Here is a 26,826-nt window from a genome sequence, read left to right as displayed (position 1 = left end):
GCAGTGGTGAGGATGTGTGATGCAGTGGTGGGGATGTGTGATGCAGTGGTGAGGATGTGTGATGCAGTGGTGAGGATGTGTGATGCAGTGGTGAGGATGTATGATGCAGTGGTGAGGATGTGTGATGCAGTGGTGAGGATGTGTGATGCAGTGGTGAGGATGTGTGATGCAGTTGTGTGCATGTGTGACCCAGTGGTGAGGATGTGTGATGCAGTGGTGAGGATGTGTGATGCAGTGGTGAGGATGTGTGATGCAGTGGTGAGGATGTGTGAAGCAGTGGTGAGGATGTGTGATGCAGTGGTGAGGATTTGTGACCCAGTGGTGAGGATGTGTGATGCAGTGGTGAGGATGTGTGATGCTGCAAGTGGAACATGCCCGGGTGGGCTATCCCACTACTCCAGGACTACACATCTGACACCAAGGATACTTTGGCAAGACAGAGTGGGAATTCAAACGTGGTGCATTACAGCTAGTATTCCCACCTGTCCCAGTTTTCCTAGACTCGTCCACTTCTTTAGACCCACGGACTATGTGGAACATAGCGCCTTTGTGAAAGCCTTGCACTATAATGAGCATAACAATGATGCAAATGCCAAATGTATACCCAAGTCCGGTGTTTCTTGGTCAGGCTGTGTGTTGAGCATTTCCCCCCTCAAGCTTTCACCGCGTGCATCTCCATCCAGGAGGATATGGAAGGGGGGGGTATATATAATTGTAAGTGCTGGATCACCTAAGCGTGTTGGCCGGGTGGCAGGGGCACATCTCGTTGCACGCGATGCCGTAGAAGCCGTCGTGGCACACGCGGTCCTGGCAGCGCGTGCCGGTGAAGCCCGCCTCGCACAGGCACTCGCCGCTCACGTGGTAGCACTTGGCGCCGTTCGCACAGTCGCAGCGCTTGCCGCAGCCCAGCCCGTAGCGGCCGATGGGGCATTCTTCCTGGCACCTGCGTGGCGGTGGTGGGGTGGCAGGGGAGGGAGGGGCGATAGCGACGAGGCACGGTGCCGCGTGTGTGAAACGAGCGTAGATCGGTTACGTTCGGCGCGGTGAGCGCCTGCTGCCTTGCAGCCACTGCTGTCACCTGCCCTCTTTTTTTTCCCCCTGGGTTGTTCTCGTCTTGAGTAAGCTGTCCTGGGGAATATATACGCATTGTATTCTAGGAACATTAACAGTCGAAATTTTTGACAGTTTTTGACAATATACCACTCAAGACCATGCATTTGTGTGTTGTTCTCCCCCTATTGCAAATTAGATATTCCTATTCACAAGGTATGTCCCAGTTTTTTGCAGCTCAGGTGGCAACCCTACTTGCAATCGGAGTGGGAAACTTTTTTAATGTCTGAGGGACAAATAGGACTGTCAATATATCTATCGTGCAACTCCACATTAACACACACCACCTCAGTCGTCGCTTCCCTCGCTGCAAGAGGCCCCTGCCGTCTAAAGTTACTAAGCGTGCTAAAATGTTATCTTATAATTATTTTGTAATCGAGGTGTTTGTCTTGCCAGGCGAACATGGCAAGGTTTGCACCCTATGAATTTGTTAGATTGTTTACATCTGACTATAGCGAATAATACATTTATGACGCTGGTTTGTTCTCGAATTCTAAACGTTGTGGGTTTACTCTCCAACACACCAGTGTGCGGAACTACTCACGAATTGGCACGTTTTGTTTACGTGACATGCCTTACTAATTGGCTGTGTCGGGTGGTGACGGGTTTAACGACACATTTATATTACGCGAAAGCCTACGCGTTAAACTGACATTCATCATGGACTAGCAAAACATACAAAAACATTGCCTGAATTAAAATATTCCACTCGAACAGGATACATGTGAATAAGATGCTTGCGGTGATGGATAATTCTCGTTTGTAGGCCGTTTAAATTCGGTAGCCCTCATGTGGCCGTGGGCTCTATGAAATTGAGTTGTGGGCCTGGCCTGAGAGGAACAACAGCAGCTGATTTTACGGATACATTTTGGAAATATTAACAACAAAAAACGTCATCGCGAATTTTGGTTTAGACCGCTTTATTTGCTTTAAGTGGAACGCTCATCGATAATTATTTATCAAGTTTGATCTCAGGATGCAAACATTGAACCACGTGTGCAAGCATTCAATTATAATTTAGTATAGATTTATTATTAAGCATCGATGCATGTCAACCCATATGTGTTGCATGCAATATACGTACACCACATGCAATTTGCCAGATAAATACAGCAGGGTTTGCACGTTTGTATTTGTTAAACGGTTAATGTGTCTATATAATGCACGCTAATTTACCATAACTAATAAAACATTAAATGTTTATTCTCCTGTAACACATACAATTTACAAAGGCAGAACAAATAACCTTAACCCAATAAAATATCCAAAACGATGCAAATTTTTAAAACCAATTAACAGACATATGGGCGGGCTTAGCATTTCATTAGTTTCCATTGAATCGTTAACTTCTCATGTGTCATAACAATTAGGCAGCAAAAATGGTGTCCGTTAATCTACATCTATAAGGTGAAATGTGCGCGGTCACGTAACATTTCCAGTGGCGCAGGCATAAAAGCAACATTACACATCAGGGGATGACTTTCTTATATGTAGTAAATTCACTATATCGTTTCACCAGGGACTTTTACAGTGCTAATGCATAAACAGTAATGTCTCAATAGCACACAGAGATGACGAATTTCCTCTGCGACATATTATCGCCTTTGCTGGAACAATGTGTTCTTGTGCAGCTCTGTGTATCAGACAAGGAGGTGTTACTTTACTATAATTCTGCGTCGTCAGCTGGTCCGATGGGATGGCAAAAATAATAATAATAATGAGTCAGTGGTGTTTCTCATCAACAAAAAAACATCGGAAAAGTTATGAAACAAATTTCTGTTGCATCACTAAAGTAACTGTATTTGACGGAGAATATACTACGGAAGTCGCAAGTATCTTGCGTTACATACCCAAAATATATAAATAATTTTAAAATGTGCAAAGAAAGCTATAGAAATGATAGAAAATTGTGCAAATAATCTGACAGTCTGGTTCCATTATTGCAGTGCAATTCTCACCAGCGGTATACTGCATAGCTTGGCAAAAAAAAAATGGGAACTCCTCGTCATTGCTACGTGGATTCGGAGGAGGGGGGAACTGCGGGTGGATAACGAATGTGGACGTCACGTGAGGATTCAAGACAAACTAACCACTGCTTACCGCCCTGGGCAAAGCAAATGCAGCATCCGTGGATTCATGCGCGTGGGCTTTTCGAAGGCGTTAAGTTTCGTTGAGGAGTTTATATTTGTGCAAATGAATCCCACTATTTCAGCGTTTGCGTGACCGGAGCTGTAATTGTAATTTATGATAAAGATATGCCTCTTTGGCAGAAAAGGTTTTATTTATCTTTAGGAGCATTATTAAACACTCGAGGATACTGTTATGCAAATGGAGATTTCATAAATAATGTAAAGTAATCAAAACCTCATAAAAAAGCCTCACATAAAATAAAATATTCAATATTTTCCCACAAATTGGAGGCGAACACTCTTTTAAAGTGCCTTAATAATTAGTGCCAGCAATTTAAATCAAAACTTACAATTATTAATGAAATATTGAAATTATTATAATTAAATTTTTGCAAAACATGCTACATTTTCTTTTATTAAACATCCAGCTATAAAGCGTTGGCTTTGTTTATCGTAACTTTTGTTTTACTTATGGTATAAAATATATCACTACAACTTCCATAAAGATTTATATAACGAACAAAAACATTGCATACTCTTTGGTAACTTCGTTAAAGTCACGTAGGTGAAAAAAAATAAATTAAAATAAAAAATTAAGAATAAAAAAAATATAAATATCTAAATAATTTTTTTTTTCACCTACGTGACTTTACCGAAAGAACCAAAGAGTATGGATCCTTGCAGTCGCGAAAACTTCAAACCTGGAAAAGCATTGCATTTATCAAGATAGATTATGCATGCTTCTCTAATTCTGTATTAGTGTGCATCATCATTATCATCAGCCATGATCAATCCACTTTTTGACGAAGGCCCCCCCACCCCAAAACCATAATGCTCTTTCATGATCCTATGATGTAATCATCCACCTTGCACGAACATTTTCCACTTGCACTAAAATCAAATGCAGTCGCTCCCTGGCAAAATGTTCGAGTGGGACAATCCATATGTCTGCCAGCTGCCGCGGCCAGATCAAGTCGCTCCAGAAGGCACAGCATTCTACCCAATGTGCATTTCATTGCAGTGAAAATAAACAAGTTCAAGTCGAGCTGGTGCAATCTTCCAGGGGAGATGATTGTGTTGGGGCACAGGCAGAGAATTGGTCAAGTATGGCACTTTGAGGTTTGCTTCTTGTAAACCTAGGGTTTACTTCTTAAACAGGCTTATGTATTGTTTATTTTGGCAGAGAGTTGATAGGCAACATTTGTATGTTCATCTCAAGGTTAGTGAGTCATCCGGTGGGTGGATTCACATTGAACCTATTGAATATCTCAATGGCTGCCAGTGAATGATGGAAGCAGGCAGTGGTGTTACTGCGTCGGCCATGGTTTGAGATTTGGTGACCACAGTCCAGTCCACACTCTGGGCTGTTCTTAATTGCCAATTAGTGTAAGAGATAGCTGCCTGATTTTCTTGCTTATCTGTCCTTATGAAACAAAAAAAATAACTTCAATTAACTCTATTGTCGTGGGAGTTTTACTGGCCCTACCCAAGACTGCCTATCATACTCTTATGCAACCTAATAGCTCGTACAATAAGAAGTTAATCATACGAATGGGTGAGAACGACAGTTAAACATTTCAGTTAGGGATTGCTTAATATTGGACCATACACCAGGGCTTAACATTTTTGCGGGTTCCTATAGGAACGTCTCGTACACGTAAATTTCAGTCCTCTGGACACAATGCTCATACAGCAGAGACGATATAACATTTCCTGCGCCACAAATCATTGTACACGTAATCGTAAAATGTCTACACTTCTTTAAATGATGCGTTGTGAGTGTACAACTGTTTGGATATTGCATTGGCAGGCACAATGTGTTTGTGACACTGTGTTCAAAACATGCAAGCATTATGGAATCCTAATTGTGTCCGCATTGGTGTCCTGTGGATCATTTAGGATGTGGCATGTTACAAGATGTAGTTCAGAACAAGTTTGTCCAACAGCATTGCTCAATGGTGACCAAAACAGGAACAGGGACTTGCGTATAAAGAAGCTGGGATGACATGCAAATAGCATTGTTGTCCCAGGTGGCCATAGCAGCTGTAGATGTGTGCTCGGTGGATGGGGTTTGTCCTGAACGTGACATTGCTCTTGGGAACATATGGAATTTAAAAGTTGAATTTCCTATGGGATATACCCTAAGGGTCACACTGTAGGGTAATACCTACACGTATTGCATTTTACAAAAAATATATTATATTATCTTAGACTCAAGCAATGTTCATTCTTTTAGAAGACGTCACGCAATAAAAATGCGCCGTTATTTTTGGGCCGAATAATTTTTGAATCGCTGAAAAAGTGCACGAAATCTGGCGTCAAGACTTGTGGTGCTGTGAACTCTTGGTTTTCCTATATCAAATTTCGTACATAATATCTCATTGGTTGATGTGTGATTTTATTTTAAATTGGGAGAAATAAAAAGCAACTAGGATTTCAGGAAATGACATTCTTCATGCCTTATGCATGCAAAAAACTTTTAAGAATATTAAAATTTGCTTCAAACTAAAGAACACTTTTTTGAATTGGTATATTTCTTTATTTACGTTTTCACTTTTTTAAAAATGTAAGTCATCAAATTGCAGTTTTCACTTGCAGTGACAGACTGACACAAAGTGAACCAGATGTCCTTCGCACAACACCAAAAAACCAATTTGTTGCGTCTTCTCCATCTTTCGACTTTCAGGAAAGATGGGGCCACATTTCCATTTGTGTAGGCTCATTAGTTTTTGATGCCCTCAATTTTCTATGCTGAAAGAGATCAATTTTTAATCAGTTTTTGTTTCCGCAGAAAGCTACCAGTACTTTTTCATTACAGTTCAACATCATGCGAGCAATTGTCAATGAATACGTCAACGCAAGTCTTGCGATAACAAGCTGATCTTTTTTCATGTAGACGTACATTCTAAAATTATATTCCCGTACATCGAATGCCATGTGAATTCCACTTGCGATTGCTCATAACATAATTGACTCAGGCTTGCTATTATATCATGTATGTATATATATATTTTTTTCTCTCTGTATTATGCACTCATTTTAAACTCATTTATTTGGAATTAGGCTCCTATTCTTTTGAATCCTTGACAAACTGACCTTTACATCGAAAGTAATTAAAGTGAATAACCGCTGTGGCAGGGTGAAGTGAGGGTTTTTCACAGGTCAGGGCATTTGGATCATATGTGGACGACAACCTAACAATCACTTGTGTTAATAGAGGCTGGAGTACAAATGTGTTCAAAGTTAGTTAACAGGCAGGTGGCATGTGGTGGGGTAAAGTGTGGGCACTATGACCTCTCCAAGACATCTGGGCAGCGTGGAAGAGTAGACCAACATACCTTCTAGAGGGGCTCTAGAGCGATGTGTCGTGGAGGCCCTTCTGCCAGCAGTGGTGTGAGTGAGAAATTGTATGGCTGCACCTTTACCTTTATACAAATGTATTTTGACTGTAGGGGGCAGGGGGGGGTACATGCCTACAATCCAGCGATTTGGAGGCAGTGCTGGGGAATCGTTCTGAGATGATATTCATGAGACACTCAGCTACTGGTCAGCAAGGTGCACAGAGTAAATACTATATTTGTAAAGTGTACATACGTGGAACAATAGTGCATCGTCCACACTTGTGCATCTTCCTTACAATCAGTGGTTAAGGCTTCATCGGGTTTCTTATTTGGATAATATGAATGCTAGAACATTAAGTGATATATTGTAAGTGGTAAAATATTTTAACCGTAATGCAACTTCATTTCTTTTTCGCAAAACGTCACATATAGTTGAGTATATTGTGATTCCTTTTTGTCTTGGTTACTATTTCGACCCTGTGTCATTTTGGCTCTTTTGATCACATATTCTGCATTGCTTTGCGTCGCAGGTCTCCCTCAAACGAGAGGCCTTTAATCTCGACGGGCTATCAGCTGGTATATAAAGATTCTGATTTGATTTGACGTAAACAGCACAGCAATCGAGAAGACTGCCGACCAATCTGTGTGGAGCTTAAATAATACTCTGAGTTTTCTTCAATCATTCCAAACTCCCCCCAATGTGTAAAAAAAGACTCGGAAAAAATAACAAAACTACTAAAAGAATACTAAAAAAAAAGGTACCTGCCAAACATTGAAATGCAAGGTTCTCCTCAAAATGAGATATTCACGGTTGAATAAAAAACAGCAACTTCCACAACGACATTTATACGTTATGTAATGCTTGAGTCACTAAAATAACCGATACCATTTTTTTTTTAATTGTAAGATGCTCCAGACAGTAAAAATGTGTGCCCGGTGTCATTAAAGTTATACAAATCAAACTCACACGCACCTACCAGATTACAATAAGATGCATCTCAAACTTTTTCTTAAAATATAGGGGGGAAAAGTGTGTCTTATAATACGAAGAATACGGTGTTTGTATTGCACAATGATCACGAATTAAATATGTTAGTCAATTCTGTCCTTCTAAATATCTTGTGAGGTCAACCAAGTTTCGAGAGCTGACAAGTTAGGTGGAGTGGGCTTCAGTACACAAGGTGATCACATGACACCTCCATAATAATGATCACAACAAACATCGTCATCATCATCATCCATAATAATTAATCTACTATTGGACGATAGCCTACCAAAGCACCAACTGATTCCGGTTGACATCATCTTGCACGGAATTGAGTGGTGACGAAGAGCTTACAAGAAACGCAAGCGCGCTACACTCAACGTGATGACCACATTACACCGACACAAGATGTCCACAACAAACATCGTACTTTTTTTTCTCTCCAAGGAGAAAAGGCACGTGTTTTTCTGCTCATAATGGGATAACAGACGTACAAAAGTCACAAGCCATGGTGTCCAGCAACAGAGCAGACCCAATAGTTACAGCAGCAGCAGCAGCAGCCTCACTAGAATATGAATAAAACATGCTGTTCTCACCTATCTCCGGTGAATCCTGCTGTGCAGTGGCATTGTCCAGAAATGTGGTCGCACTGCCCTCCATTGTGGCACTGGCACTCTTGAGAGCAATTTATACCGTATTTGCTGGGTGGACAGGGCTGACCACACACAAACCCCTGCACCAGAGAGATAGAACAAGAAAAATAGAAAGCGCATTTTTTGTTTTATTGCAGTGTTCATCTTTAAGCAATGTCGTCCATAGGACAAAACAAGAACGTTTATTCGCCAGGTGTAAACTAAGCTTCCATGCATGACAGCTGACACCGCTTCCTGTCACATAAATTAGCGACCAAGGCAGACAGGTTTTTTTCTTGCATTTATCTATACCATAAATCTGCATATTACTGTCAATAAATCCAAAGTGTGAAAGCTTTAATATTAAACATGTGACTGATAACACAGGCTGTCGCATCGAAGAAACATTTCATGAAATCAAAAGGGGCTTTAAAATAATTTGTGCTGCTGATTCATTGCATGTTTGTACCTGTCTTAACAACGGTGAACACAATACAAATTTAAGACTTTCCATTTTTCAACACAGAACTATGAATTTTCAGTTTTGAATTTAAACAAATCATATACATTACCTTGACATTTCTGCACAAAAATACCCTTAATTATAAAAAGTTCCACATTCTTCCGGATTTTTTTTCCAAGGGATGAACTTTATAACAAGACCACCATGGCATCCCTGTGTTTTTGTCATGTATTATTACATCCATAATTCATACAACATTTGCTGTATGTCTTTTATATTAATATTTAATGTGGTGTTTATTACAAGTTTTTGCATTTTCCAGGGCCCGGAGATATGAGCAGCTCATGCAGCTAAAACTAAATTTTTATAGAATGTTGGGGCTCACTTACTTGTTGGATTGTTTTGAAGGCTCCTTGGACTTTCCCCAAGTATCTAACACATCCAATAAAAACTAAAATACCACCCCAAGCTCACACTGCACGCGCACCCAGCCTCTGACCTCAACTTCAACCTACATCTCGCTCCCTCCATCCTCGTCGGCCTCATCCACTCATCTAATCGCCATGGAGAGTGTGTGCGCCTGTGTGTGGAGCGTCGGGGGGCGATAGTGCAACGGTTAGCGTGATGCACCACGAACCCGGCGACCCGAGTTTGATTCCCGCTCATGGCCAACGTGAGCGATGACCATCTGAATCGGTCTCCCCTAGGCCGACTCAGCCTTCAATGAGTACCTGCAGCAGTGTGTAAATAACAGCACTGGGGAGACAAAGGCAGCCTGGCATTGCGCCGGCCACAAACCCACCCTCTCATGTGCCGTGCCGGCCTGAGTAGGTGTTCACGGACAGTACTTACTCCGACAGTCTGTTCAAGGCTATAGGGGGGGTTATCTTTGGCTATTGTGTGTGTGTGTGTGCGTGCGCGTGTGCATATATACCATCCAGCCCGCTGGGCAGGAGCACTCTCCCGTTACGTGGTGGCACACGCCTCCGTTCTGACACGGACATCGCAGCTCGCACTGGGCTCCGTGGCTCCCGGGAGGACAAACCTCCTCACAGCTGTCTCGGCACGCAAGCGCACAAGTGGACACGCGCACACACGCGCGCGCGCGCGCACCCCACGGGAACGACAAAATACGGTCAAACAATCACACCCATTTGTACAGAAAACGCGTAAGAAGCCTGCTGCCATCGACGTCAGCAGCAGAAACAGCAGCCATGCTAAATTTCGATTTAAAGCTTTCGTGACTGCAGGGATTCATCTTCTTTGTTCTTTTGGTAAAGACACGTAGAAGGGAAGTAATAAAATAATAAAAATAAAACATAATAAAATTATTTTATTATATTTTATTTAAATTATTTTAATTTTATTATGTTTTATTTTTATTATTTTATTACTTCCCTTCTACGTGACTTTACCGAAAGAACCAAGAAGAAGCAGCCATGCTCTAACCGCTGCTGGACTGATGCCTCCGTCTGTTATGGTCTCGCAATGTAACAAGCTGCGAGCACGTGCACACGAGATGATGTAATCGCTCCGTGCCCTCGGTAGATGTTCTCTCGGGTGTGGTTTGTCTAGACAACATTTCTAAACGACACGAAGACGACGTTTGATAATTCCACATGCGTGTATATGGGAGTGTCGTATGCTTGCTGCACAATACAATTATTCAAAGCTATAATAATCCTTCATCATATTTTACAACAGCAACAATGCTCTATTGTACGCACTATACTAAAGTACAATATATAGTGGGGTTTCAAATAATGATATAAATGTACACCCCTTTGTCAATCCACTGCTAAATGAACTGCTGTATATCAAATAAGTTCAGAAAAGGGCTGACAATAAACAGATATCATATGCCTTCAAAGGTACAATAATCATATTCGTCTTCTCCTGCCTTGGCTCTTGAGTTACAGGAACACGAATGTTTCCTACGCCACAATTTTCTGTCCGTTGCTGCATCTTTAAATTGAGATAACCTACTCTCAATCCAAAATTAAATCACAGGAATGTTATACTTGGAAGAAGATTAATTTTCTTCCAAACTATTAATATACCCAACGATAAAAACGAAACCTACACGAACGTAGCGTGTGCTTACTCATCTGCTGGTGTTGAAGCCCATGTGTGTTATTGAAAGTTAAAGTATACAGTTTTGTCGAGGGTCATTCATTCTAAAGTTCTGGCTAGAATCTTACTAAAATTCAATAACATCTCTGGCCTGCCTGAATTCCCACTATGCAGTTCATTCTGATCAAATTGGGCTTCTTTTTCTTTAATAGGGACTGAGGAACCCTATAACAAAATAGAAATAACACTGCATCTCAGAAAATATACCTAGATGCTCGTACCACACTTTAAATAAATGAATAATAATAATAAAACGAAAATAGTCTTTTTTTAATATGAGTATTTACTCAGGAAAGCCCCACCGAGTTCTGAAACTATTTTTGCAGGAAGACAGGCAGACGAAAATCAATCAGCATCATTAGTTCGAGCAAGCAAAACTCTTGACCAGTTTAGACATTCTGAGTCTCATCCATCAGAGAGGCTTACTAACTGGATCAGAGTCCAGAATTGTATTTTCCACCGAGTGAAGCCCACTGAGCTAAGATGCTCTTTGTCAAAAGCAGCTTGGCCCAGCAGACATCAACAAATGCTGCTGGGTTTTACCAGATGTGATTAGCGAGGGCACTCCATCTGTAAATCCGAAAGGCTCATAACTTAAACATTATTTATCATGGAGACTGAATGATCGTCTGTTTATATATGTTATCAACCATGATTCTCCACATCTACGCATAACGAGCAGTGCCGGATGCGATGTGTCTACCAACAAGGACGAGGACATGCTTCCTGCTGCTTGACCACTCGGGCGTTCATCTTTCTTGGCCGGCAAAAACCCTCACGCATATCGGCGATCCACCCACAAATTCATCATCTTCAGCGCTGCATTGCATTAAAAAAAATTCCGATGGTCCATACCCGATGGATTTTTTTGTTTTATTTATAAGGTTTTGATAAGAGTCTGCATCTGTGTAAAGGAAATTACTACTGGAGTTCTGAACAGCGGCAGCGGCGGTGGTGGTGGCGGTGGTGTCGGCGCAGTCACTCACAATGCACCGGTGAAGCCGGGCGGGCAGTGGCACTCGCCCGTCACGTGGTCACACGTGGCACCGTTCTGGCACTGACACCGCAGCTGGCAGCCCAAGCCGTAGGTGGTGGTGGGGCACGACTCCTCGCAGCGCCAGCCCTGGAAGCCGGCGGCGCACACGCAGGCGCCCGTGATGGGGTTGCAGCGCGCCCCATTGCGGCACTGGCAGCGGTTGCTGCAGTGGGGACCCCAGTGCTCGATGTCGCAGCCTGGAGTACACGCGGGGGCGGGGGTGGGTGGTGGAGGTGGGGAAACACGACGCCAATTAGTGCGAGGCACGAAGTCCGCGTCGCGTGCCGACACTCCGAGCCCCCTTCGCCGTTGTTGCGCTGCATGGCGAGCGCGTCTTCCAAAAATATCCACACTCCTTGGTTCTTTTGGTAAAGTCACGTAGAAGGGAAATAATAAAATAAAATAAACATAATAAAATACAATTCTCACGACGTTTCGGCCACAACGCAAGCAGCCGTCCTTAGGTGAAGAACATGTCTGTCGGAAAGACAGCGTCTGAAGTCTTTTCGACAGCCCTGTTCTTCACCTGAGGACGGCCGATTGCGTTGTGGCCGAAACGTCGTGAGATTTTTATTTTATTATGTTATATTTTCATTATTTTATTATTTCCCTTCTATGTGACTTTACCGAAAGAACCAAGAAGATGAATCCCTGCAGTCACGAAAGCTTTAAATCGAAAAATATCCACACTATTTTTTTTCACTGAACAAACGATTCAGGTACACACAGAGGGCACGCGTGGGAGTTGACACCAGTATTCGACACAATGCGAAGTACAATTATTATTACCAACGTCTAAAATGTTTTACCTGTCAATGCCATGCATTTCAATAAACTCTACATCCCTCGTGTCGACTTCCTTCATATCCACACTTTTTAACGACGCCCAAATTTGTGACTTCATGGAATGCACGAGGTGCTAAATAGTCGCAAATCTTTCCCGATAAATTTAAAATAAGGCCAATGCCGACGGATTATTGTAGCTCGTCGTACGTGTATATTTTTAATTTTTATTTCGCGTTTATTTTGTATTATGATTAAGTAAGGGTAGTGCTTGGATGGATTTCCATTTTTCCCTGGTGATGAGATGGTCAAACACAGAAAGGTGTTATATATTTAATCAGATTTATATAAAATTGGTTTTTGTACACTGGAAATTATTCATAGTATCTTTCAATGCAAATCCCGTTTTATGAAAGCTAAAAATTGTGTTATTCTGAAGGTTTGTATATTACCATATCTGTAATGGAATCACTAAATTGTGTGTCAAGGAATTCAATGCTGCCTAAACTTATTTCTCTCATTACATCTACAGATCCACGTATCAAAGTGTACTAAGGAAGGAAGAGAATTATCTCCTTCTTGGCGTCCAGCTGATTAAGCTGCGATCAAAGGAAGGTCACGGCCCATAATTGCTGTCCAATTTAAAGGGGGAAACAAATAAAGCAGCAAAACACAGTTTCCAAACACCGCAATGGAATCTGACACTGACGCTACGGAGTGACCGTTATCGCACTGGGCTTGCAGTCCAAATGTCGCCGGTTCAATCTCCCAGCATGGAAGTTCAAACAGCGGTGTGAGTCTCTTAAATCTCTCCACCACCCGGCATTACTCTTAGCCGATCAGCAGGTGGCATGCGGGTGGGGTAAACTGTGAGTACGCTTGCCTCTTCCGAGTTCATCTGGTGGGCATGGAAGAGTGCGGTAACCAAAGAAATACCCACGAGCGAGGCCATCTCAAGTTCCATCTCGCAGATGACATTTCACCAGCAGTGACGGAAGCAAGCAACTGCAATGGAATCTCGATGTCAGTCCGCATGTACATTACCCCAGTAGGCACATGCATTGCACTAGGGGGCTGAAAGGTACTTATTACGCACTTTGCTGTAGATATGAATTATTGGCATCATCATAAACGCTCTTGTTTTCACACCGATGTGTACTTAAACTTAATTAAAACTGACTAAACGTTTTATTTTACCGGGTAAGGCCCACTGAGCTACATAGCTCTTTTTCATAAGTAACCTGGCCACAAATGATAGCCCAAAAAGTCGCTTATCACGTAGAAATGTATAGCATGCAAATACTCTAAACGCATGTTGATTCTAAATGTGGAGGGAAAACCAGAGGACCCGGAGAAAAATCTACACGATCACAGGGAGAACATGCAAACTCCAAATATATAGGTGTCAGGGTCGGGATCAAACCCCCGACCTCCTGCATACTGGGCGAGGTAATTAACATCTCACCACGGCGACGAGAGGATACTCGTGTGGAGTCACCGTTAGTTAATGCCCTTGTTGTGATGGTGTGCCACTACACTGCTGTTTTTGGAAGCGGAACAAAAGTTGAAACCTATTTCGCTGGCGTTACCCAGAAAAGTTTCACCGAGTCTCAAGGCTCTTTTTCAGGAGGGTTCTGCCAAGTTTTGCATTAGGGGGGCGATGATGTTGCGGCTATGTGTAATGCCATTTGAGTAGTTTGCAGGTAATTGGAATGTTTGGCTGAGACTAGTTATATTGGTATGTTTTAGCAATGGGGAGATATTGGAGGAAACCCATGCACAACAGGGGGAGAACATCCGTGACTGCAGGAATTCATAATCTTGGTTCTTTCGGTAGCTACATCTGGAGGTTGGCCCTCTTTTCTTTCCACCTAAAGAAGACCGCTTTTGTTGCGATCGAAACGTCGTGGGTTTTTTGCTTTAAATTTAGATTTTTGCTTGTTTACTATCTCCGTGACTTTACCGAAAGAACCAAAAATATAGAGGGAGAACATACAAATTCCACGTCGAAAGGCGCACGAGTCGAGAATCGAACCCAAACAATTCTTCTTGTGACACACACTTTGCCATCCTGCTGCCCCATAAAGAACAATTAACCCAAATTTACAGATCTTTATCAAGCCACTGCTGTGTCTCTCACGGGGGTTGTTTGACCATCCTTCACCATGCCAGTCAGTGAAGGTTAAAGGAGGAGGAAAGATGCGTCCCAGACTGACTGCGATTTGAACCTTACGAACGAACATTTTGGAATGTTTAGTCATATTCTGCGTGGCCTGTGTTTATATGTTGATGCCAAACCTGAACCTATACATAACATTGCTTGTAGTTTCGATTTAAAGCTTTCGTGACTGCAGGGATTCATCTTCTTGGTTCTTTCGGTAAAGTCACGTCGAAGGGAAGTAATAAGTAATAAAATAATAAAAATAAAACATAATAAAATAAAATGTATTATGTTTTTTTGATTATTTATTACTTCCCTTCTACGTGACTTTACCGAAAGAACCAAGAAGATTGCTTGTAGTTGTATTATTTTCATTCATCAAAAAAGTAAGCGGTCATTTCAAGCCTGGCATACTTTTCAACTGAGTGTACTGCGCATCACTTGCATCAGTGTGTACTAGTTCTCAGACAAACAATCAAAATGTAAATAAGACGGTGGCTATAATTGTGTTCACAACCACTGCACCCACCAAAGTGCATTTTTTGCTTTTGTAAACAAAAGTCATCTATAGCATACAGCATGTAATTTGGCTGAGCCGTAACTTTGTATTCTTTTTTTTCACAGTACAACAAAAGGTCACAATTTGCGATGATGGAACGGTGGGGGATAATGGCTCTCAGGTGGTTTGTGAATACAAAGCTGGCACGGCGTGGTACGCTGGTGGCACTAAGCAATACAAGTGTGGGCAATATCTGGGCGACAATGGGAAAACTGAAATTAACACACAGCCAATGGGACGACCGTGAATTGGGCTGTCTGCAGCCTCATGGTGACTCGGAGGGGAGTGCAACTGGTAAGGAATCTGTAATGAATAAAAAAAAACGCATTCTTGTCAGAAGTAATATTGAAACAACGAGTAAGCATTATGTGTGCAGAGTTAGACTGCGGGTGCCACCAGGAAGGGTATCGTTGTGCGATGAGAATTCAGGCTGACCGAAGGTCTTTCGTCGTTTTTCGTGACCTTGCCTCACTGCATTACTAATGAGCCGCAAGTTTCCTCCAGAGCTCGTCAAATTGTGCTCTTGTTTTTTTCCCCATACATAGAAACCCACTTTTTTTTTTGTTAATAAGAACGACTCGAAAAGACACCTCCTTCATACTGCAAGCCATCAAAATAAGCTCAGCAAAGTACGACTGCTAATGCTATGCAGCAGTGTTAAAAATAAGATTAAATACCTTTAGAGGCATATGCCAGAAAAGTATTTTAACAAATCATAATATTATTGAATATAACCTTCATACGTGTAATTATCAAATTAATGAATATGACCCTTTATAAATGTTGAATAATTTATGTGGTGTTTCCTCTTAACTCTTATTAACATTAAATATTCAGACTTGCCTCAACACGTTTCAGTACTGCACGTGTAAAATGTTATAAAGAAAATGTATCATATACCTTCATTTTGGTAAATTTATCGGGCTGTGAAAAAATACGAATAAAAATTGCAAAAAGGTAGCATTGTTCATTAATCCTTTCAATATGAAGTTGGGTTATCTGAAGGCTTGGTGAGATCCATTCCACCTGTCCAATTTTTGACGAGAGCAGCTTGGAGTGCAAACAATACCGGCACTACGGGCTCGCTGAGAACTTGAAGAAACATCAAATATCACCCTTCCAGATCTGCAAGCCGCCTTGTGTCAACATAACGGCTAAATCCGCTAAAAGTGTCTCCAATGAAATAATAAAAAAAATCACCGCTTGCGAGCCCCCCCTGCTGAGGCTGCCTCATTGCTGGCGAGCAACACAGCAAGGCGCTTTGGTGCGTGAAGAGAATAAATAATAAATATGCGCGAGACGACCATCGCGGTGCCATGCATAAGTAATTAGGCACAGGTAGCGAGCGGGGCCTCGCCACAAGGGATGTTACTGCACACAGCGATGGATTCGAGTCGCCGTGGCTCGCTTCGCAGTGCAACGTGGTTTAATTATCCACAATAGAGGGGTTTTTCTTTTGGGGGGGAGGGGGGCGGTTAGATCGCGTAAATATATAAATGTGTCGTTAAAACCCGCCACCACCCGGCACAGCTAACTAGTAAGGGTTGTCACGTAAACAAAACGTGGCCAATTCGTCACTAGTACAGCACTAGTATATAGTCATATAGTGTAGTGTATAGTAGTGTATAGTGTAGTGTATAGTAGTGTAGTGTATAGTGTAGTATAGTATATAGTAGTGTATAGTACTGTATAGTAGTGTATAGTGTAGTGTATAGCAGAGGTGTGGACTCGAGTCATGTGACTTGGACTCGAGTCAGACTCGAGTCATGAATTTGATGACTTGCGACTCGACTTGGACTTGCATAACAATGACTTTGTCCCACCTATGAGATGTGGACTCGAGTCATGTGACTTGGACTCGAGTCAGACTCGAGTCATGAATTTGATGACTTGCGACTCGACTTGGACTTGCATAACAATGACTTTGTCCCACCTCTGGTGTATAGTAGTGTATAGTGTAGTGTATAGTGTAGTATATAGTAGTGTATAGTGCAGTGTATAGTGTAGTGTAGTGTATAATGTAGTGTAGAGTAGTGTAGTGTATAGTGGAGTGTATAGTGTATAATGTAGTGTATAGTGTAGTATACTAGTACAGCACTAACCGGTGTGTTGGAGAGCCAAGCCACAACATTTACAATCTGAGTACGACGTTTCGCCAGTAATTACAGCTTGCTTCATCAGGCGACAGCCAGATTTGTGGAGGAGTCTAACTGTTTCGTTCGTTATATAGAGGCGTTTAACCGCCTTTAATTCTGATCCATTGTGACGTCATCGCCGCACCCGATGGGTTCGGCGATGACGTCATGTCGCTCCATTTAAGACGGGAAGCACGTGGACATCTTCGCTATTCTGGCCAATCGTACTACGGTGCTGGTTGATGTATTTCTAGATTTGAAGCTTTCGTGACTGCAAGGATTCATACTCTTAGTTCTTTCGGTAAAGTCACGTAGGTAAAAAATGAAATTAATTTTTATTAATTTTAATTTCATTTTTTACCTACGTGACTTGACTGGTTGATGTAATCACCGGCGAAACGTCGTACTCGGATTGTGAATGTTGTGGATTTACTCTCCGACCCACACACCGGTGGGCTGAAGTAGTAAACTAATTGGCGCGCGTTGTTGACGTGACAAACCTTGCTGGCTGTGTCGGGTGGTGGAGGGCTTAACGACACATTTATACTTACGCGATCTAACCAAAAAAGCTTGATTACGACGTGTCTATATATAGTGTACGTACGTGGTGAATCTGTCTCGACGTTTGTATGTATGTTAGTAGACTGCCTTTGTTAAAGAACTAATCCTAGACAGCTCCACCAATTTCAATAAACGAGCCAATTTAATGCGTACGATGTGCAGTTCATGGAAACGTGGTTAGAAGTTACAAAAGAGATCGTGACCTCTTTCAATGCATCACTCGGCTCATTTTGTCCAATTTGACCCCTGCGCTGCTCCTTATGCACGCCACCATTTGCAATCGCCCGCTGCGTGGTGCGAACACCGTTTATAAATCGCACAACGGATAGGTGGCGATCCGGAGCGCGGTGCCACTGGCCTGAAGCGGCGGTCCACAACTTTGTTGGCACCAGCGACCGGTTTCGTGGAAGATAATTTTTTCACGGACCGGTGGGGGGGTGGTGGGGGGGGTTCATCATTGGGTCTTTCCCCCTTTTCAAAGAAGCTCTCAAGCGACGTTGGTTTTGTACTCATTGTGGCTACTAGGGTTAGCAGCTTGTGGGCTCACCAACACTGTGACCGAGACAAGTGCCCGGTGCGGGAAAGAGGCGCGGACGAAAGTGGTCGATAATAAAACAATGGGGGCGGACCACGCGCGGACTCGCCGCTCTTACTTCCTACTGTGCGGCCCGGTTCCTAACAGGCCACGGACCGGTCCCGGTTCGTGGCCCGGGGGTTGGGGACCCCTGGCCTAAAGAACCCACCTTTTCAAACCTGCCCCCACCTGATATACTCACTGAACCGACTGTCAAGATTATTGTGCTAAATATTGTGTTACTTTTATTGGTACAATACAATCATTGTTTATTGGGGTTTTCTTTCGCGTATGCATGTGTGACACAATAATTAATTATGTAGCTTATTGTGGAATAAAAATTCGTCGTAATTATTAAATTGTGTATGTATGTATGCTGGACTCACGTACGTAGCCAACCGTGCTAATCGGAGGTGCGAGGGAAGGACAACAAATTAAACAAAACAACAAGCAGTTTTAAAGAGAAGCGTTTTATATTTATCAATTAAAGTAAATGATTTGCTATTACCTTGAAGAGAATGTAATAGCAATGGTAATTCGTATTCACATTGCGTCTTAATGGACTTCCCACTTGTTTCGCGCACAATTTAAAAATGTAAACAATTAAATTGTAATAAATGTAACGAAATAGATAAGCAGCCTTCTGGGAGGGCATAATGTCCGCAGCCATGATTCAGTATGGTACACTGAGCAAATTCTGGACCCGTTTCAACAGACAGCGTCTCATCAGCAGTCCGGTGTGCTTTTGCTGGTTAACTTACCAGATATTATCGGCAAAGCTCTCTGTTTAAGACATGGGTCATATAGTTCGACCGCAAACATAACAAACGCATAACGCGATATAAACACCAGCACCTTGTGGATGATATTAATGATGCTCATGATATTTTTTTCCGTAACAAACATAAAAAAATGCGACAATTGTTTTTACTTGCAGCGCAATGTGATGGACCTAAAACTTTTCATCTCGCCTCAATACTATGGTAAAGTTTGAAAAAATTCCATTTATTGGTGGGAAAACGAGCGATTTGGCAGCGTTGTTTGATTCCACACTGATAGACAGGAGATATGGGACCATTACATGCCTTAGTTTAATAATAAAACCTCATTTTCAGGATATGCTGCTTGTGGTGCATTTAATCCTCTTAGCTTATGTGGCAGTTTGCAGATAATTGCCTTTTGCAAGCTGTAATAGCCAAAAACAGATAGCTTGAAACTCATCAATCTTTACGTTATCGCGACTTTTAGCCGACAGTAAATTAATTGCCGTCTTCATAGGTAAGTGGACAAAAAATTATATATGGGTGGAAAAGAAAAACTCCGTCTAAAAGCACGATAGCGCTACAGCACATCACAGATAATTGGATAACTTAGCATTGCATTGTAGAGTGAAAAGAGGAGCAACATATAATTAAGTGAAATGTTATTATAATTAACTTACATTAGTTCCACTATTGCCTATAAAATAAAAGTGCACTTCAGGATCTATACAGTAATGCATCAATGATCACATCAACCAGGACAAGTCAACGAGAATAATAAATGAGTTTTAATAATAATAATTACTTGCAACGCGCTGCACAGTGCAGTATTCCCTCGTTATTCGCGAACATGTTATCTGCGATTTAGGCTATCCGCGAATCACATCTGGAACTCGACACCATTGCACAGAAAGAGAAAGAAAGAAAGTGATGAGAGAAAGTGATGCGAGCAAGGGATGACAATGTGATAAGATATAGTGATGAAAAATAAAGTGATTAGATAAAAGATAGCTTTTTGTAGGCCAATATCATTATCCGCCAAATTTGCTATATCACGAGCATCTCCGGAACGTATCCCTCGCGAATAAAGGGGGAATACTGTAGTCGATTATTCTCAACGAGAGAGAAAGATTCAGAGGCACGAGGAACCACAAACTAGCAGCAAGGCCGTAGCGAGGTGGTGAGCCGGTGCCAAATTCCCCTCTACGCGTTGGCCAATGAACGTTTACACATGTGGTGGGAAGAGGAGCACCCAGAAGAAACCCAGACCTGTGAGAGGGCAACACTCTATCCCATGCAGTTGCTGTACCAACTTCTCCTGGTGAGCCAGTCTATGGCGCACCTCGACACCCATGTGAAGAGAGTTATACAACTTCTTAGTTTTTTTCGGTAAAGTCACGTAGGTAAAAAATTTAAATTAATAAAAGTAAAATAAAAATAAAATAAAAATCACGACGTTTCGGAGGCAACAGAAGCTTCCGTCTTCAGGTGGAACCGTCACAGCACGATAGCTGTATCAAGTGAGAGAAATTCCAAGAAAACAGTCCTTGTATATATACTGGTTGAGGGTGGGAGGAGCCAAGGTAGGCCCTGAATATTATTTTTGTGAGGTTCGGTGCGGCTGAAGCACGCTGCTAGGAATGAGCCTTTGTTGTGTAAACTGGGTGCGGCTGATGTAAAGGTGCTTGTAAATGGGACTGAGCCTTGTGTTATGTAGAGGTGGTGCGGCTAAATTAGAGTTATACAACATTTGCGTGATCCACCAACCCTAATCTCCACAGTGCTTGATTAAAGAATTGCGGCATTACAATCTGATATGCCGTCAATTTACCTGTGTGGACATGCAGTATTTTTAGGTGTTATTTATATTTGCATTTTAGCCAGAGTCATGTCAGAGAATCGTTGGTCGAGTTATTCAGAATGTCAATCAGGCCCTCTACTGATCCTCTTAACGATTAGGACCTGCCACTTGTGTTAAATAAAATGGCAATCAAGTAACGAGATGCACATCAAATGCAAATTGTGATGAAGCGCACTCATACAATCACGATGATAAATCTCTCGTCATTAGCAACACAACAGCTTGACCATTCGCACATGTAACCATGGCAGCGGGAAAATATTTCCTTGGCAGGATGAAGGGTGAGAGAGAGAGAGAGTGCATTGTGTGTCAAACCTGAAACCGGAGCGCAATGCCTACCACAGTGAATCAGTCTGATATTAGTTTCTGCCAGGTAATAAAACGCATCGCACGTAAGCTAAGACTTCCAGCTGCTTATGCCAATTTCGCCGATTGTCACGCCAGCGCGCGGGCGGTGATGCGCCCCTCAAATGAACGCCCGAAAAACTTAGCCGACTCAGCGTACAAGCCGGAATTAAAACATTTAAACAATGGCAAGTATTATATTCATACTCTTAGTACTTTCGGTAAAGTCACGTAGGTAAAAAATGAAATTAAAATTAATAAAAAATAAAATCATTATTAATTTTAATTTCATTTTTTACCTACGTGACTTTACCGAAAGAACTAAGAGTATGAATCCTTGCAGTCACGAAAGATTCAAATCTAGAAGTATTATATTGTTACATTTCTTTGGGGACTCGGGCAAATGTTGTTGGAAATTTAGATTCGAGGTGCAGTCATGAGAGATTCAAACGGCTCAATCTGATCGACAACGGGGCGAGGGTCACTATTCGACACAAACGTCGCTTTGCAATATAATACGTAACGAGTAATCAGAGACGTTTTTAATGTTTTTTTCCCAATTAGGCGTCGTAACGGAATGGCGCGATCGCGTTGTTGCCGATGGGACATTGCGTGTGAATTTTGGGGACTTGAGGCAAGCCACGGCACGCAACAGCATCAACAAATGTCCCAAGTCCAGGCGAGCTCTGCACACCAACCCAGACAATGGAAAATTCGACAGCTTGTCAAGGCTGTTTTCTTTGCTCCTACCTCACCACGATTGCTTTGTCTGCATGCAGTTTCATTGTACACCCATCGCTTATTTTCTTTGAAAATGTATAACAACTATAACCATTAACAGCCCTTTGTCAATGCACTTCTGAATAGAGGCCTCCCCCTGTGCCATGTCAGCCGCGAGGGTTGTTTGACCGTGCTTCAACAAACGGATCAGTGTGTATGTACGTACGTACGTTGAACTTCTTTTGCACCACATGTAGCCAACCATGCTAATCGGAGTATGGGTTGGTGAAGGGACAGCCCAGGAAACGACTCGGGTATCACTCGCAACTAATGTTCGCCGTGGTCAAGATTCGAACTCGCGTCAGTGTATGTTTCTGGAATAATAAAATCAGAAGAAGAAGAATCGCAGCATTTAACCCAACCGAATGAATACGCATGCACTAAAGAGCTTTTCTTTGGATCTTCACGGCACGAGAGAAAATCATTCAAAACCACTTTCCCTGCCAAGAAACACAAGCAGCTGGTGGAGGGGGGGGGCAGTGGAGGAGAACACTTGTCTCAGTCAATCCCAGTCTCTTCGCTTTTTCGTGGGACGCGACAAACCCCTGGTGGCAATGTTAGCCGGCGGGACCCGGGAATAGCTTCAGCATTGGGTCAGGACCCAGGGATCAAGTTAATTTCGCCGCTGGGGCCAGCGCCCTCTGTTATCTTATCCAGTGGCTAAACGGGAAACTTTTCCCAAGGGTCAGAAAAGGTTGACAACGACTCCCCTTTCACTCTCACTCAGGCCGTCCGTCCAAAATGTGTTGGGTGCTCTCAGCGTCTGGGCAGCTGAGAGCTGCTTTGGTCACCTTGGCATGCACCTGACATCATGCACACGAACCCATGACTGCTATGCAAGCATTCTGTTTGCCTATTTCAAGAAGGCGGAGTGTGCAGCCAGGCTCAAGTTCGGACGGTGTTGTAAAAAGACACGTGTCGTACTTCCTGCACTCGCGGGTCACTTGACGAGTGCCGGGAATTATTTGGTATCGGCAGGGCCAAACGTCGGCACACTCGCCGAACCTGAAGACGTCTGCTGCCATTGCACCAGTGTGGGCTTCGGCGATTTGTTTTGCCGGTGTTTCGTCAACGCCAGGATGATGACGTCGTCTCACGGGTCACGTGGCCTCAGGGGAGCGCGTTCACCTTACTTGTTGCGGAGGTTCGCGGCTCGAGCCCAATGGCCGCCGTGATCAATACCACGGCTGTTTGAACCGTGATGGTATGCACCGTCTGCTTTACAGTAGATGTTAAATCGTCCGTGACATCATTTGGAAGAGTAAGCTATTGTCAAGTTTAAGCTATTGTGTTTTGGCGTTATGGTACAAGTTTGAAAAAGAAAAATGTCGAAAATTACTTTGTTGGAACTTACATTGCCCACTACTGAGAAAAATTGGCAGGACCCTCCAGAAAAAGAGTTATGAGACACAGTGAGGCTTTCCTGGGTAAACAAGAAGAACTATGATATATAATACATAGGACTTGCAATTCAAAGGTCGCCAGTTTGGTGCGATCTCCTGGCATGGGAAATTAAACAATTGGGAGGTTTCTTAAATCCCCCCGGCCACCTCTGTCCTCCCAGAGGTATAAATGGGCACACCACAGTTCGTTGATCGGCAGGTCACGTGTGGTAGGGTAAAATGTGGGTACTTCTACCTCTTACAAGATGTCTGGCCAGTGCGGAAGAGTAGGCCAAATTTCCTCTCGAGAAGAAGGTCCTCTGTAGTGGAGGCCCTTCAACAAGCGGTGATTTGAACAAGCAATTGCTGGATTGCACCTCTGCTCACCATGTTTTATAATACAACATGACATGATTGCATAATACATGTTTACTTGCACCAGAGCGTGGCTTTATTGACTTAAGCGTATGTTGGAATACGCATAACGTGGCAGCATTCTTTTGTTGTTTAAAATAGGGAACGCTGTGAATGCTGATACGCACAAATGGCCTTGTTAATCTATATTTCTCATGAATGCAGAGCAAAACCAACGCATCAAATGCACTATAATGGCCTTAATGTTAGAGGCTATGAGTTATAAAGAGATGTCATGAGATTCGCCCCCGGCAAAAATACTTTGCATCTGTTTTCAGCAAAACATGATGAAGACAGTTCAAAACGATACACTACAAATGACGATAAAAAAAAGAAAAACATTCCGATAGACTCTACAGCTTTGTTTAGTTTAACATATCTGTAAAAAAATTATGCACTGAAGCAAGTGATAGTTTGCCGATTTGAAAGTGTTATGTTAAGATGCGAATATAATTTCTCCATTGTTGTAAAGAGTAATATTGCATCTTCAAGAGTTTAACCCTAATGATCGACTTTTATTTTGTTGAGTAAAATATCTCATAAGGCGATTGGCTTGCCCGTATTCATTTTCACATTCCACCGAATTCAAAGTAAAATTTAACGCGTCTCTGCGCTATGCAATAAAATTGTCCCTGAAAATATAAAACTTACGGTATCATACTTCTACGATAGTTTTCTTCTTTTAAAAAGACAGTCAGAAAGAAGGATATCTCAGTATATCGTAAACGCTGGCACATTACCGAACATCACTCATGATTCTCCTGGGCTTCAGAAGTAATTTTTTTTTGCATTGGTATAGTGACCTTTATAGGTAAGATAAGCAAAAATTGTGCCTCGGCTGCACATTAGCTAAAGTCACGTCTGCTTAGGAATAACTCACTCTCTGTGCCTCTTTAACCATACTTCCCCTATTACCATCATCCACCTTCCAATTTTTCACGTAATCATTGCAAGAGTCACTCAGCGAATCCGCGCTCTGCTTGTCAATAACCATCAGCGGGTTTCATACCACGTACATGACTGCCTAGATGTGGGTCAATAGCCTATCAGATGGGGCAGCCTGAAGGGCAGAAAATTAATCTATCTCCTGCGCATGAATAATAAGAAATAAAGAGTTGCTAATTGACAAAAAAATACAATGAAATTATTTTTTTCATTACAAGGACAGCCTTGCAGCCTTGCACGCTTGTTTTTGTTTAACGGATGTTGAAAATACTGTACATATTTTTGATGGGGGGGGGGGGGTCCAATGTTATTCCTCGTCGGCTCTCAGCGTAATGTAACTGAACACAGAATCCGTTCAGAAATCTCACGGGAATGGTCGTGCATGAGAATTTCACACAACATATCGTAGAAAACTACTTAAGTTTTTTGCATAGGTTTATAATGTTGTATAGAGCTCCGATGTGTTTTGCGGTATTTTGTGTTATTCGGCAAGATGTCTAACGTTTCACTACCCGTGCTGTGAGCTTATTCAGGAACTGAATGCAATAGCTTACTCTCTCCCTCGATTATACAGCGTCTCCCAGAACGTGGAGCGAAACGTCGGACATCATGCCGAACAACACACAGCACAACCCTAACACAACATCTGAGAGCGACCCTTCGAATTGCCTTTGTATCTTTACACAATAAGGGGCAGTTTCCCATACACTCTGCTACAAGATTGGAATTTTTCATACTACAATTAAACTCACATTTCAATTGTCTGAGTTGTTGCCAAATTAAGTGAAAGTCCAAAATGAGTCGTGTTTTTTTGTGCAATTATTGCAAACCAGGCTGAGACCATTAGCACACACTACATGAATGCAATTATTTAAGGCCAACCATATTTGTACCCAAGGATCTCAGCATTGCTGGCTCAATGCTCTGCTATCTAAATCGCCAGGCCACCTCTTGCTAAATGTCTCAAATAAAATTATCTTATTTTGTCTTCTATTTATGTTAATTGCTATGTATTGTATCTGGAGATGCTTTATATTTAGATGCTATGTAAATTCATATAATAATTCATGTTATTATTGTGGTGCACATTAGATCAGTCACCTGACAATAGTTTTACAATAAAAAAAAATCTTTAATTCGTAATTGCATTTGGATTGATGTTTAAATGTACAAACTCACACAAAGCAACATATATCACATGATAAATACATTGCCTTTGTTCGATACAAATGTAGGCCCATCGAACGTTAAATATGTAAACAATTATAAAGTTGCTCTTAAAAAAATCAAAAGGCTATTTAAATAAAATGATTGACTACCAGTTATGAATTTGTAGCAAAACAGGTCCAATGAAGATGCTTGATGACAAGCAGAGAAGAAAAATGAATAAATAACAGTTGTTCATTACAAAAGTTATTCTAGATATTAAAATAATTGCTATTGACTAATTTCCTACCACATAAACAAATTATGACGCTATAATGAAGTGCACGGGCAGACAATTTAACATTGTGCACAAATGGAAGTAAATTACATCAAAATCTAAAATAAGGCCAGCTAATCCTTCCATGGAAAAAAAACAATTACTCTTGCAACGATTGCCTGTTTTGTCAATTAATTTGTTTATTAGACCCAAACCGGAGCGCAGCGGCGTGCAGGCAGAATGGATCGATGTGCAAGAATTTAACGGAATTGTGGTCCTCAACGCTCGAAGGGGGGGGGGGGTGGTGGGTGGG

General features: G+C 42.1%; 1 protein-coding gene across 3 annotated transcripts in view; it reads right to left on the bottom strand.

Annotated features, from left to right (window-relative positions):
• The window catches only part of MEGF10 (multiple EGF like domains 10), a 149,486-nt gene that overhangs the window by 45,781 nt on the left and 76,879 nt on the right, over nt 1-26,826 (bottom strand). For all 3 annotated transcript variants that reach the window (XM_078862129.1, XM_078862131.1, XM_078862130.1), the window contains exons 6-9: nt 11,780-12,026; nt 9,595-9,715; nt 8,162-8,298; nt 731-943 (exon numbers count right to left, since the gene is read on the bottom strand). In XM_078862129.1, coding sequence (XP_078718255.1) covers nt 731-943; nt 8,162-8,298; nt 9,595-9,715; nt 11,780-12,026 — 718 coding nt within the window. The remainder of the gene's footprint in view (nt 1-730; nt 944-8,161; nt 8,299-9,594; nt 9,716-11,779; nt 12,027-26,826) is intronic.

This window comes from Lampetra fluviatilis, chromosome 13 (assembly GCF_964198595.1).
Source record: "Lampetra fluviatilis chromosome 13, kcLamFluv1.1, whole genome shotgun sequence".
Lineage (NCBI taxonomy): Eukaryota > Metazoa > Chordata > Hyperoartia > Petromyzontiformes > Petromyzontidae > Lampetra > Lampetra fluviatilis.
Note: the sequence above shows the minus strand (reverse complement) of the source record. Positions and strands in the feature narration are given on the sequence as shown.